The sequence below is a fragment of the Falco rusticolus genome, chromosome 6 (genome assembly GCF_015220075.1).
Source record: "Falco rusticolus isolate bFalRus1 chromosome 6, bFalRus1.pri, whole genome shotgun sequence".
In the NCBI taxonomy this organism is placed as follows: Eukaryota; Metazoa; Chordata; class Aves; order Falconiformes; family Falconidae; genus Falco; species Falco rusticolus.
The window spans coordinates 90,508,347-90,522,946 of record NC_051192.1 but is presented as its reverse complement, the minus strand read 5'-3'; the positions used below and the strand labels follow the sequence as shown (position 1 = coordinate 90,522,946).

At 38.3% G+C, this 14,600-nt stretch overlaps 1 protein-coding gene across 8 annotated transcripts in view; it reads left to right on the top strand.

Moving 5' to 3' along the window:
• FBXL4 (F-box and leucine rich repeat protein 4) overlaps positions 1-11,073 on the top strand; it is a 72,021-nt gene extending 60,948 nt beyond the window's left edge. For 6 of the 8 annotated variants that reach the window (XM_037390858.1, XM_037390855.1, XM_037390857.1 and 3 more), the window contains one exon: positions 1,393-11,073. In XM_037390858.1, the coding sequence (XP_037246755.1) occupies positions 1,393-1,556 (164 nt within the window). In that variant the 3' untranslated portion in view covers positions 1,557-11,073. The remainder of the gene's footprint in view (positions 1-1,392) is intronic. The other 2 variants (XM_037390860.1, XM_037390864.1) reach the window with 2 other exon arrangements.
• The last annotated feature ends 3,527 nt before the right edge of the window (positions 11,074-14,600 follow it).

The following is a 14,600-nucleotide window of genomic DNA, read 5'->3' as shown; positions in this document are numbered from 1 at the left end:
GTGTAAGGAGCCCCAAGGGGCGCTAGGCACTTCAGGCAACTGAATCATACACCAGTGCGGAGTCAGCTGAATCATGTGTTAAGCACCATTGACTGTACTGACTAGATTTCCATCAGATTTATAATGGGGGTGTGGATGCATGCTTATAAACACCTATTTATTTGATTTCTGGCCAAATCCCATGCTTAGTCTGACCCTGTGTGACACTTACAAGTTCAGTCACTATGGTCTTGTTTATAGCAAGGGTAAATAGTGTGTTTTCTGTTACACTTAGTGTATATATAGGTATGACTGGTAGTCTGAACAGGTGCCCCTGCACTGTAGAGTCCTGGAAGCCTTGCTGATGTGTTTAGAATTGCAGTAGCCCCCAATAGCTCCTGTGCTGTGCTGACCCACCAGTGCGGTCAGCAGGAGAGCTGTGAGAGTGTAAGTGCAGCATACTGCGTTGCTTGCTGCTGAAGCCCATCATTTGGTCATTGGGAGGTCTTGTGGCTTTGAGTACTTGGCTTCAAAGTTTCCACCTGAAGTTGTAAAGTTGACCCCAATAGAAAATGATTAAGTTACTTAAGCACTTGAGTTAAGAAAATACAATAGTTGTCTTAAAGGTAAAAATTCTGCGCTGCCTCTAGAGGAGAAGCTTTTAATTTGAAATCTAATTGAAATAATTGTCCTGGTTTTGGCTGGGGTAGTTTATTTTCTCTTCAGTAGCTGGTACAATGCTGTGTTTTGGATTTAGTATGAGAATAATGTTAATAACACACTGATGTTTGTAGTTGTTGCTAGGTAATGTTTATACAAAGTCAAGGACTTTTCAGTTGTTTAGGCCCTGCCAGTGAGAAAGGTGGAGAGGCACAAGAAGTTGGGAGGGGACACAGCCCAGACAGGTGGCCTGAACTAGCCACAGGAATATTCCATATCACAGAACGTCAGGCTGAGTGTATAAACTGGGTGGGGGGTGGGTGTGTCTGGGGCCTGCCGATCACTGCCCGGGGACTGGCTGGGCATCAGTGGCTGGTGGGCAGTTGTGTTGTGCATCACTTGTTGGTTTTTTCTTTCTCTCCTTCTCTTTGCTTTTCATTACAATTGTTGTTACTATTACCATATATTATTTTATTTCAATTATTAAAATTTTCAATCCATGAGTGTTACCTTTTTCCTGATTGTCCTCCCCATCACACTGGGGGTGGGAAGGGGAGTGAGCGAGTGGCTGTGTGGTACTTAGTTGCCAGCTGGGGTTAAACAATCACCGTGATCTAAATAAAAATTATTTTATGGTAGCATTTTTTTCATGACATAGTATTAGCAGCTAAAAAAAAAACACAAAAAAGACTATTCTCAGTAACTTTACAATTTCTTTTGGGTTTGTTTTTTTTTTTGTTGTTCTTTTAACAGGGACGAGGATGGTAAGCCCTGCATCTTTAAGAAAATTGCTGGAGTCTTGTAAAGATCTCTCTTTACTCGATGTGTCCTTCTGTTCACAGATTGATAGTAGAGTTGTCCTGGAACTGAATGCCAACTTCCCTAATGTGTTCATAAAAAAGAGTTTCACCCAGTGACTCACTACATATGCTGCTGTGGAGTTTGTTTGACAGAGTTGTTTCCTGTAAATTTGTGCTGACTTTTAAAGAAGACTATAAATCCACTGTGAAATAGTGGAAAATATTCATTATCTACACAAATGGGTAAAATACATTTAAATGTATGATGGAGTTCTTAAAGAGTTGATATTGTACCTAAGAATTGTTTTACTCTGTGTTAATTGGTGGCACTGTATGTTATAGCAGCCATATATGTGGCTTTAATGAGAAGAAAATTAATAACATCTTCTTAAATGTCCCTTTATATAAGGTGTTACACACAATAAACTATGTTAATATCCAGGTGAAAGCAGAAGTTCAATATTTACCAGTAAGGAAAAGATGGGTGCTTCCTTTTTACATGTATGTTTGTGTGTGTATACGTAAATGTATACAGTTCTATTTGTATATACGTACACAGATACTGTAGCATACTAGTTTGGCCTGCAGCATAAGATGTTATGATCTGACCTATAATTAGTTGTTTAAAAACCTCTTCAACTTGTATAAGAATGGATTGAAGACACAATTGATTTCCAAAAAAATGAAGAAGACAAAAGTACCTGATGCATTTTTCTCCCTTCCTCCACCTGGGATAGATGTAGTGATGTCTTAAAGTCCAGCCTAAGTGACACAACAGATAAATGCAAGAACCTTCCACCTGAACTTAGAGCAGAAATGAAAGGGAAAATTGCCAGCTGCTTCTTGGTATTGGATATAAAGTTTGAGCCAGGTACTTAGTGTTGTAACTGGTAATGTGTAGAAAACCCCAGAGCAATTTTCTTTTCAAATTTCTGTCATGGTCAAGACTTGATTTGTGATACATCTGCTTTTCATGCAGAGTACCGTAAAAAATAGAATGTAGGATAATAAATTACCAACTGTCCCTTACACTGACATCAAATCTACTGTCAAGTGTTAAAACAAACATCTTTGTTCGGTAAAACAGCAATGAAAATATAGTGGGTTTGTAACAAGGACAATATGATTTGGTGATTTAATAATCACCAAACTTAGTATTGGATTTGTTCTGGTTTTGTGGGGTCTTTTTTGCTTTTCCAAAAGGCGATCGCTCAAAGTACTATTGCACTGTCTCTCTTTAACACTGTTTAGCCTCTAGAGAAGGAAAACTGTGTTGATGGACAAATTCTGGAGGTTTCTTCCTTTTGCACTTTCTTGGATGAAGTTTTTCTTTTTTTTTTTTCCTTGTTGAGTGCCACTGATAGAGTATGTTGCTATGTACAGTTTGAGTTTAGAATTTTACCTTTTTAGCCATTGTTGATGAGTACGGACCACGAAATACATGCTGCCATTTGATATTTGTTCCACTGTTCTTGTATTGATGGCACTTACTAGCTACTGGAATAAGAAGGAAAATATTTTTCTGGCAGAAATAAAAGATTACACTGAAGATCACTGGCAAAGAATACTTCAGTTTACACAGTAAATAACCGACTGCTACTAGAGGACTGCTACAAATCATTAAAGATTTGACAATGTCTGTGACTCCTGTATGAATGCTTTGAACTCTGTGCTGGTGCCAATACTTTGTAAACCATGTCATGAATCAGCTACAAAACATTTATCAATTTTATAGGAAGACATTTTTCTTCAATTTTTTTAAATTTTACAGAATCTTTTGGGAATTCCAAACCCAAAGAAGGGCATGCACAGTTGGCTTTTTGAATTTTCCTCCACACAGATGGCACTATGGGATTTCCAACAGGATTATGCCATTCCATTCCTTTTTATATATTTTTTTTTTAAATCAGAGAACTGGACATTGTTGGAGATTTTTATAGATTGATTTACCTTTGTTTTCCCCCACCACATTGATGATGTCAGCTTTGGTGTAATTCTGTGAGACCTCATTTCTTTCAATCAGGTTTGGGTTGATTTTCTGGGAATTTAACTTGTAACTTTTTTTATTTATTTACAAGTAATATTTTTCATTGTAATTGCATATAAATGTTCTAGTTATTAGGAGAACACAGGTTTAGGTAATGGGAGTTTACAAAGAACAGTATTTCAAAACTAATGTTTTTGTTGTGAAATTTCACTTCTCAGGGTGCATCTGTGTTTATCTCCTTTTTTTCTTAGAGATGTATCTTTGGTTTTCACTGTAAATAGAATGGGATGTGGATGAAGTGATAGCCATTGTGCCTTCAAACTGGTAAACTTGGTAAATAATGCAGTTTTACTTCTACAGCATCAGTGAATCAAATAAGTGCTTTTGTAATCATGTATGTGTAAAGGATTTAATTCTCGGTTGCTTTTTAGGTAGTATAAAGGAGGTTTAAGTTGACTTTTTTTTCCATACTAAAGGGGTTTTTTTTTCTTATGTTGTGCCTTCTGTTTGGTTTTGTCAGGAGTTCTCTATTGTCACTTGAAAGATAAATTGAAGTCTACTTTTTGTTTGGACTATTTAAAAATTAGCTATTGCTAACACATAATTCAAATACCTGAGAAATAATTGTGAAAGACTTCCATTTATAGTTGCAGGCTTTAACCTTCAGTCAGAGGGTAAGAAGCTGTTTTAGGTGTGGCTTTGTACACCCAAGAAGCCTTCCAGCAATGAGAAGACAGACCAGACCTGACATTTCTAATATCCAGGATAAAGAGAACATGCTTTTAGACCTTCCTTATACATCACAAAGAAGCAACAGTAGATTGCTGTCTTTTTAGTTCTGTTATTTTATACTTGTGTGTATATCTATTTATACATATGTATGTATAAATTATATACACACACATGTATATACATGAAAAATTTTTGTATGTGTGTAGGTACTTTTATGTATAAATCTCAAAGGTTTTCATGTAGGAATTACTTTGTGACGTGAATGTAAGAGCAAAAGATGTTTCATAGCAGTTCTGTTTTCAGCTCTTGTTTTACTGTACCTGGAGACTGAGTTCCTCTCCACCCATGCAGCAGGAAAAGCCTGTGGGAGGTGTGCTTGAGTTCCTCTGTTGCTTTGCCGAAGTGCCTTTTGGTTTGTCTAAATGTGAAAGGTATTACAGGGTATGGTAGAGTGTGAATGCAAAGTCCAATAACTGCTGTGGACTGTCTCCTTGTGAAGCAGTCATATAGAGGGAAACTTCTAGTTTCATTGAATCCAAAATGAATGATGGCAATTCCTCGGTTGGAGGAATTTAAATCATCCTGGAATTGGGTCATCTGCAACACTAGACCATCCCTCAGTCATGTTATATAAATTCTGCTTTTAAGGATATTCCCTTTTTTTTAATCTTGTCTGTCTTTCTGAAGCATTGTAAAAGATGCACTTTGGCAATAGATGTTAAAAAAAAACATTGCTAATGTGTCCAGAAAAAAAGAAGCTTTCTCTGAAGTGCTCCTGTTCTTAAACTGAATGGGAGCTTCAATACTATCTGTATGAAATCGGTGTGGGATGGCATGTAGCTAGATATGTCATTCTTTTGGTCATTTAAAAAATTAATATGATTATTTTGCCATTGAAAGCATCTTCCCAACCCTTGAAGGCTTCATTCAATAGTGTACTTGTATTCATAATTCTGAGCTGTCTGGCTAGGTAGCTCTACAGAAATGGATGGGGTTTCTGTTGTTTTAATTATGCACATGATTAACTACATGACTGAGCAGGAAGAACAGTTTTGCATAGAAGTTTGGACCTTATAATTCCCATGTACTTGGAGTTCCAAGTTTCAGGGGAAGAAAAAAAAAGAAAAAATAGCCCTGTATTTACTGCCTGATTCTTTCCTTGGAGCTCTCATACCAGCTTTTCCGGATACAAGATTTCTCATAATTGTGGTACACAGTGAGCAGAATGTCAGCTATCCGAAAGTTAGAAATCTAGTTTGAGGAATCTAGAGAGCTAATAATCTCCTCCTGAGGTAGATACTTAAGGAAAGTAGAATGTATCATATTCTGGAGAGCATCTCTGAAGGCTGTGGAAGCCATGATTTAGCTCAGGTTAGATACTTGGCTTTAGAATACTAGACTGAGATTAATTCCATCCAGCACTGTACTACCTGTCTTGGAATATCAAAAAACAAGACCAGAACAACATCCATTCCCAAAGCTCAAAATCTTCCAAAATCCTTACAGAGAGAAGCAAATTAGAAGAGATACCGACAACTTGAAAAGTCAGTGTTTTAAATGCCAGGATCTACTTCTGCCCCTGAGTCTGTTGCCAGTACCTGTAGAATATCTTTTTTTTTTTTTTTTTTTTTTTTTTTTTAATGTGGAAATGCATCCCCTTTCCCTGTTCTGACATCTCATGTACCTAACTGGCTATATGTATAGTTCTGTAAATACATGAAATTAATAAGCAAACATAATTAATATTTCACAGCTATTTTGATAATCTTTCATATTGCTATGATTAAGACTATGACTAGTTTAACTGCTCTCCTGTCATCAGAAATGTTACCCACTGTGCATTTGCAAAAAGCGTATGTTTAGTCCTGGTTATTGTGTGTACTTATTGCATCTTACGGGATATGTTTCCCATGTTACATTTGCAGGACTACTAAATTTACAAGAACTAGATAAAATGTAGCATTTTATTATATGGAGTGTGGGGGTGACTTTATACATTGATTTAGATGTTCTTTATTACTCTTTTGCAATGATTCCGTAAGTTGTGGCTTTTGAAATGACTAGGCTAGAAATTCCTGGTTTAACGTGTCTGTACATGCTGTGTTAGACACAGTCAGCATTTTTCCCAAATGAAGTTATTTGCCCTTCACTGAGGGGATTTCTATGATTTTTAGGTTTCTGACTTGGTAATGAAATCCAAGAAGGGCTCTTTATTAAATATTACCAGGCATGGGACAGTTGGTGATAACTGACATTAGGAAGGGCTGAGGCGTGAGTTTGTGTGTGTTACAAATCTTCATGATCTTCAGAGAAGGGCCTTGGCAAGAGGTGGCTCTTTTTAAGAAGTTTCAGCCTCAGTAACAGCAGGCAGTGGTGAGCTTTTCCTTTTTAGCTAATCGACTAAGCGGTGTTACGCTGAGTTATGTAGCTGTAGTTTCTTGCTGTCTTGTTCTTGTTTAAGAATGATAAATGGGGGAGACATCCTAAATTGGAGGGGATCCTTTGTGAGGAACGACGTTTTTCTCTTGCATGTTTTGTTCCCCTTTTCTAAAAACAAACAAACAAATAAAAAAGCATCAGCTCTTGGAAAGCGCTCTCTTTTCCCTTGGATACTGAAGAAATGCAAATGTCAAGAAAGTTGAGAAAGGAACAAAGGGGACTTAAGCAGATTTATGTGGAAACTCATGAAAGGGTGGCCAGAGCTATTTATAGACATGAGGAAAATAACTGCATTGTTCTAATCAGCTGTTACCTTCCCAGAAATTCAGTTTCCCGTATAATTTTGCATGCTCATACTTAAGTCAAGATTTAGCATTTAGATGCACTTCATAGTGACTTTTTGTGTATGTGCTCATACAGTAATTCTTGATGTCTGTTTCATTTTTATGAACTACACGAAAATATTTTTTTCACCTACCACTGCCCAGCTGCATTTTTTGTTAAACTCTGAAATGATTTTGTGTGTGCACACACAGACACATATAAGACTTAATTGCGTTTGTAATTGGTCCTTTTTGGAAGACAAAACCCTGCAGTTTTGGGGTAAAAATGGTAAAGAGGAGGCTCAGGGGAAATGTTGTCAATGTATAGGAATACCTGATGGAGGCAGGGAATGAAGAAGAGGGAGCCAGATCCTTCTCAGTGGTGCCCATGGACAGGACAAGAGGGAATGGGCAGAAACTGAAACAGGAGACTCTGTCTGAACACAAGATGACATGTTTTATAGTAAGGGTGGCCAGGCTCTAGCACAAGTCTTCCAACAGAGCCTGTGGAATCTCCATCCTTGGAGATACTCAAAAGCTGTCTGGACATGGTCCTGGGTTGGTAGCCCTGCTTGAGCAGTGACCTCCAGAGGTCCCTTCCAACCTCAACCATTATTGTGTGTTCTATGTTCTGTGACCTGAGTCTTGCTCTTTGGTTGTTCCGTTTGCTTCAGTGTACTGATCGCTGAAGGTGGTAGGGAGAGGGAAAAGAAATAATACCTGTTCTAAGAAACTTGTGATGTTGAGAACAGTCACAAGCTCATTGTTAATTTTCTTTTTTTATTATTTTAAGAGAAGTAACATTTTCCTTGGTTTAGGTTAGTAAGAAAATTTAAATGTACCTTACTAAAATAAAATGGTGGCGGTGTTCTTGACATGCATGTGCCAAACACATTAGTAATTTACGGAAGTATTACTATCCCTCCTAAGTCTGAAAGACCAAGGACTAAGATAAATATCCCTATTGTTGGGTACTGACAGTAGTTTCTGCTTAGAAACTGTGTTGTCTATAAAACATCAGGAACAGATTAGTTTGCATATTTTTAGTATTTAGTTACATAGATCTTACCATAAATTGGGATTACCATGGCTTACATGCTAGTTGTTTCTGCTTACTCTATTGGAAACTGAGTATAGCAGTTAACTGTTCCTAGTATCAAAACATGAAAACTTGAATTCAGGTGAAAAAGAGAACAAAGCTTATGAAACACTGAACTGTCTGAGCTTGTAAGGGAGCTACTGTTATAATTGTGGTGAATTCCCATCTTTTTTGTATTTATTTACTATTATACCATTGTCAGGAGCTGTTGGGTAGTACCGTCATCTGCTCACCGTCAGGGGATGGGCTCTCTCAGACCTCAGTCTCTTTAGTGCCACAGATTTCTGCATGTATACACTGTTCTGAAACTAACAGAGGCAAATTAAAAACAGCTGTTCTGGTTGTAATTTGGAAACTAATGGGTAGTCTGTGCTTGGAGTTACATTGGAGTAGTTACTGAAAGTGAATTAAAATAACCAGGAATTGGTGCATTTGCAGGGGGACTTGACGCTTTCTGATTTAACTTTTGCATACAGACAAGTTGTAACTACCAGCTGTCCCTTGAGCCATCTTAGTCAAATCAATGTGATGGTCTCATTCTGGATCTTCCTGGTGAGCATAAAGCCACTGCAGCTCTTCAGCGCCTTGTGGCACTCTGCATTCATCTCCTTACCAGGCAGAGCGTGTAACTGGGGTGTGTGGAAGCTGGCCTGATCTCTGCAAGTGAGGTGCGTGAACTGCCTGGGGAAATTTCCTGCTCACATTTATTCCTCTGTGTGGGTGAGAAGGAATGGCATCTCCAGGCCCTCAAATTTAAATACCTGAAGCCAACATCTGGATTTATTTAAAAATAATAGGTCTTTCCCTGCCCTGCCCCCCCTTAAATAACCAGCAACAGAATACTTGCATGGTATTTATAATTTAATACTATGCTCTGTTTTCTGCTGGAATGGTAGGAGTTTGAGTAATGTTACAACAAACTTCTACAGGGTTACCTTTTAGAGGGACTAATTTCTGTAAAAGGTGGCAGAGCAGCAATAGAGGGAACAGTTCTGGACACTGTCTGTAAATGGCTCTGCTATGTATGCTATGCCAGTAAGCACTAGAAGCAAATTATGCCTTTTTTTAATAACAAGTCAAGAAGGACGAAAGGGATAATTGCCTCTAAGCACATTTTCTATAGCTGGAGGATAGTTGTATCATCTAATTTTAACTATCTTGGGTAGGTACTAAAGTTAGGAAACTAGTCTCCCAGGGTCCCTTCACTCTGGGTACATAGGTTCTTCCATAGGGTAATTCAGATCAGAAGATCAGTCTTAAATTGAGGTCTTGAATTGATCTCTGGAGAAGCTGAGGGCTATGTAGACCACATAAAACTTCTACTGGAAACTAGCTTCTCGAACTGCGCGTGCTGCCCTGGCACGTGTGGATTCAGAGCAAGATGTCACTTACCCCTTGGTGCTCCCTGTTAGGCCCTAGGTTCTCTTGTTTCCACCAAAGACCACCACTTTCTTTGCTCTCAAAGACCACCACTTTCTTTGCTCTGTTAATTGGACTGTATCTGATTGCTCCTACAAAATATCTTGGCTAAAAGTAGAAAACCTTTTATTTTCTATTAGTTGGGTGTTTAAAGTTGGGGTTTTTTTACCCTCCCAGGTTGGGTATTAAAGCCAGCAGAAGGAAGAGGGTATTTAACTTCAGTCAAAGGAGTAACAAGCAGCAGGTGGGAGCACGTTGGTTGTACAAATGTTTTAATTCATATTAGCATAAATGAGGATGGCTGCTCTTGACTGTGTTGCCAGGCTCCTTAACCTTTAGATGGTTCATCTCAGTACTGTGTTGCAGAGATGTCCAAACAGAGGTTGGTTATCTTCACCTAGTAATGGTGGTTCCAGCCATAAAGTATAAAATGCGGCTGCGAACGTACAGGAACATGCAAGTTGTAACTGGCTTCAATAAATGTCCTAACTAAGGTCCTTTGAGAAACAGACGTTGGAAGGTTTAGGTTAGAAAGGCTCATAAGAGCGTGTTTGAAGCATGGCAAAGGCAGCAATTGGCAAAACCAAAAGTGAGAGACACAGGCGGCCGTTCCTGGATGCCTTTTCAGGACTCTTTCCTGATGTTAAGCTGCATGGGCCCATAAAGCTAACATCCACTACTTTGCACCCCTGCTGTCCTAAATATAGTCAGTATTCCAGGAGCTGTGTCTGTAAGTGCAATCTTGGATCCCAGATCTGTTCTCTGTGTTGTCATTCAATGTTGTACACATTCAGCATTAACCCCATTTTTTTGTTTTGTGCTCCTCTTAGTGTACTAGCAGTGTTAGTACTAGCTAGACCTTAGCGTCTTCTGGGTATTTGTTTTTAATATTCTCCTCTGAGGCTTGTTTATTTCTTTTGTACTTACAGTACTTGATTATGTTTCAAAATCATGGGGTTTTTCCCCCATTGGTATTCTGCTTGACCAATAGTAAATGGAAGGTACATTGTTAGCGTATCACTTCTGTTCAGATTTGACTACTGCATCTTCTCTCTCTGTGTAAACCCAAAGGTCTTTGTGCCTATGCTATGCAGACACAGCTCAGGCATGGATACTTGGCGGCTCCTTGTTTGAATACCTTTGACTCATGCCACTTGATAGGTTTTTGTGGTATAAGGTAAGGGTTTCCTTGAACACACACAAAACAAGAGATGTTAGCCCAATATTTATAAACAATTTAATTTATTATGGAAAAATCATCTAATGCCTTATATTGCTAACTCAAAAATAGTTTCTTTTTCTCTTAAAAAGTTACATATTTACACACGTATTACTTCTATTTAGTAAATTAAGTCTGTTTTATTCTGACACATTGAATAATTTAAGATGTCATAATACTGTGTTCTGTAGTTTTATTCTGTTACTGCCAGTATAAAGAAGTTGAAATTAATGACCTCACTGAATTGTCAGTGTCTGCTAATTCAGAGATGACAGAAATGTGTTAAAATATATTCCACCTATAATATTTATCTTGCTTTGAACTTAATTTGTTTCCCTTTGACAGTGTTGCAAAATACCAAGTGTACATAAAATAATGAATAAATAAAACAAAAATAAATTATTTATCTACATTCATTGACCTTCTGTGCATTCATTTTAAAAAACAATGAATTAAAACACAAAATATGATGGATTCAGAGGAACAGTTTGGTCATACTTTTATCACTGTTCATTTTGAAATAAACTACCCTGTATGTTTAAATTTGTGAGAACTTTTTTTTAGGAAAATGTGTTATTGTTTAATAAGCAGCCCTGTGAAAGCACATAGAACTAAGTGCCTTACACAAAAAAGATGCTTTGCTGCCCAAAACAGCTTGTAATCTAAGTACAGAGCAAGAGACAGCAGATGCATATGGACAGACGGAATAGAAAGCAAAATATGGTGATTACAATGTAAAGAGAGACCTCCAGGAAAAAAATAATTCTTGAATTTCTTTCAAGAATAATTTCCTATTCTAGTGCAAATTATGTTAGCATAATGTATTTCTTAATCCCTTCAATTATAAAGGTAGTGATACAGTTGTGTTTAAATGTTGTGGAACTTAAATAACAACGATAAATTTAGCAAAAATTTTAGAGTTCTGCAGCTTTGAAAATGGGAACCAGAAGGGGACGGGTGATCTGCTGGACTTGACTTGTCTGGAACAACCCAAGTATTGAACAGGAAATGAGTAAGTGCTTTGCTAGACTTTGTCTTTCTTTTTCATAAATTACTGAAGAATTTGTTTATTGGGTCGGAAATTGGTGTTGGTCTGATCAGTGCCTGTTTTCTTCTAGACAAGGTAGGTTAAGTGTTGGGTTTGCCTGATCCTGTTTAATTGCTTAAGACAACACCTCTACTAAAACAAATAGAACACCCTGGGTTGTTTTCTTGCATCTCTCATAAGACTTTTTAATCTCCAGCATCTTACCAAAGCATTTGGCTTTTGTATCACACCTTTACCTCAGGCCAGTATAGTTTCAAATGTGCTGAAACTACCTTCCAGCACCAACTTACAGCTGCTGGCGCTTCTGATTATCAAGTAGCATAAGGAGAGACTGGACCCAGCTTCTGTGCATCTTGGACAAAATGCAGCTGACTTGACACATGCTAAGTAGAGTTTCAGATGTCCCTTCTGATGGCCCTGATTCTGACATACCAGTTTCACAGTGCTGTTTTCACAGGATTGACAGTTCATGCGTAAGACTGAAAATTGTCAGGTTTTTCTTCCTCTGTGTGGCACTTCTGATCATGCAGAGGGCTTAAAAACCATGCAGATAAGGCCAGATTTCAAAATATTTCAGATTTCCAGGCTTCGGTGCCTGAGAGATTGTAATACGCTTTATTAATTGGCAGGAGTGCATTATTATTTGAGGAAGTGAAAGCGGTTACATGTTCTCCGTACTCACATAGTTTTACATGTTGTATGTCCAGAGGGAGGGAGGAGTTTGGTGTTCTGTGAGAACATTCAACAATGCGAACATTTCTCTGCTACTTTAAGATGCAACTGGCAATCTTGGATGAATGTAAACAGGACACTGTAGATCTGATACCATGCGCACTGCAATCGTTTATTCACTGGTAAAGTCAAATGTCATCATACACAATGCAGGAATTCATTATTACAGACAGATTTTAACATTATGCTTTCCCTCGCAGTTTTGAAGAGCTAGAAATACAAATGCCCTGACACAGTGACCAGGCAGTTTTGAACCGCCAGGTATCTTTAGGAGTTAAAATTAAGTGCAGGAGCATTTTTGTAACAAGGTCACGTCCATCTGTCTGGGTGCAAATGCACAAACAATTTCAGTTCCAACTTCAGGTCAACAGGTCTCTGAGTGTAGCTGGACCCGCATGATACAGTCCACGCGGTTCCCCTGTGGAAAGGTTAGATCATGCTTGGAATTGGCCTTGTTAACTGGCTGCAGGCTCAGGGCTCAGAGTCCACCACAGGCAAAAATAAAAAAAATAATAAAAAAAATTTAAGATGGTAGGCATTAAATAGTCTATATTTTAAAACTATGCTGAATGTGATAGATGTGATCGGCAATCCACATAGTTTATTTCTTCTAGTACCAGTATCCATAGTAAAGGTAACAATTTGGGCACCTGTTAGTTCAGTGCAGGAGGCCTCTCATAGAAGAATCAAGAGCACCTTGTCTAAATTAGTCCTTTCAACAGTTGCTAAAAACTATCAAAAGCGGCTCAAAGCTAATGAAAGCTGGAATGGGAATTAAAAGTTGTATTACATCTAAGAAAGTGTGATTGATGTAAGCAATTCTCATTCTTGCTGCAAGATACTGCTGAAGATGGTTGGGTCTGGTGTCTGCTGTCGCTTTCCAACACCTGTTCCCGGGATGATGATGCTGGAAGCAGCTGTTCCCTTGCAGTGACTGCAGCAAAATGTCAGAGTGCTAAACTGCTTAATTGGGCATTTTAAAAATATGTAAAATGAGTGCGCTTTGAGATGAACTTTAAAGAATGTACTGTGCAGTATCTCTATTTAGAGAAATCTGTACTGTTTTTGCAGTCACCTCTGTTTAGTAATTGCAAAGGGGTTATGTGCAAAATTGTCTGATGATAGTATGGAGAGTTTGCTGAAGGTGATGACATAATGTTTTCAGCATTTTTATATTTATTTTTCTCCATAAAATGTACTGATAGACCAGATATGAAAGTTTCTGCAAAGCATCCTTCCTCCAGCAGACGTTTTTTCTTTAAGGTCTGTAACCACTACATGGTGTTGAGCATAAGATATTCATCTTTTTTAAGTGATTGGGGAAGGGGAAAAATGTGGTGGGTATGTACAGAGCCATCAGGTGGGTGCCCTGGACTGTGTCGTTGCCAGTGCTGTGCCTGCCGATTGACCTGGGGATGAATTACTAAATTTGTAATTCACTTCCCATCTGTGTGTGATCAGGTAGTATTTACTGTAGCTCATACTAATGAGATTCACAGAGAACTTAAACGTTATGCAAGAGTAAATCATTATCTGCGAATTGACTAAGAGAGAGGGTTTGTAAGAGCGAATTATGGTGGGTACCAGTTCCAACCTAGACACCTACAATGGCGCTCTGATTTTTTTTTACATATATACTTCTAAATAATTCAGTCTTTTCAGAGAATAACAGCAGCTTTCAAGTTAAAGTATTGATCCTTGGGTGTTCTGCTGCTCTCCAAAAGGCACAGAGGCGTTTGCCTCTGTGCCTTCTCTGTTCAAAGTGGCAGATCTTCGGAAAGGAGGCACAGATTGAGATTAACCATCTCCAGCTAATGATGAGGTGCTGTCACCTGACGGCACAGTCAGTTGCGAGGGGGTGGGGTGATGACCCACATTTTTGCATTTTCCTAGATATACTGTCTTCAGGCAGTTTTTACATATTTCAGTTGGCAGGAACTGAACCCTGGCAGCTAGAGCTGCCATAACCAGCTGTGGCTCTGGACTGGAGGAGTTTAATGCCAAGCACCAGTAGATGGATCATCTTTGTCTGTGCAGTTGATCTGTGGCATGTATCATACCATAATTTCAATGTTACCACAATGTGGTAACACATCAGATCTGTACGTTAGAGGTAGCTAAAATTGTTGAATGCAGTTTTATTAATAAAGGGATTTTTTCCTG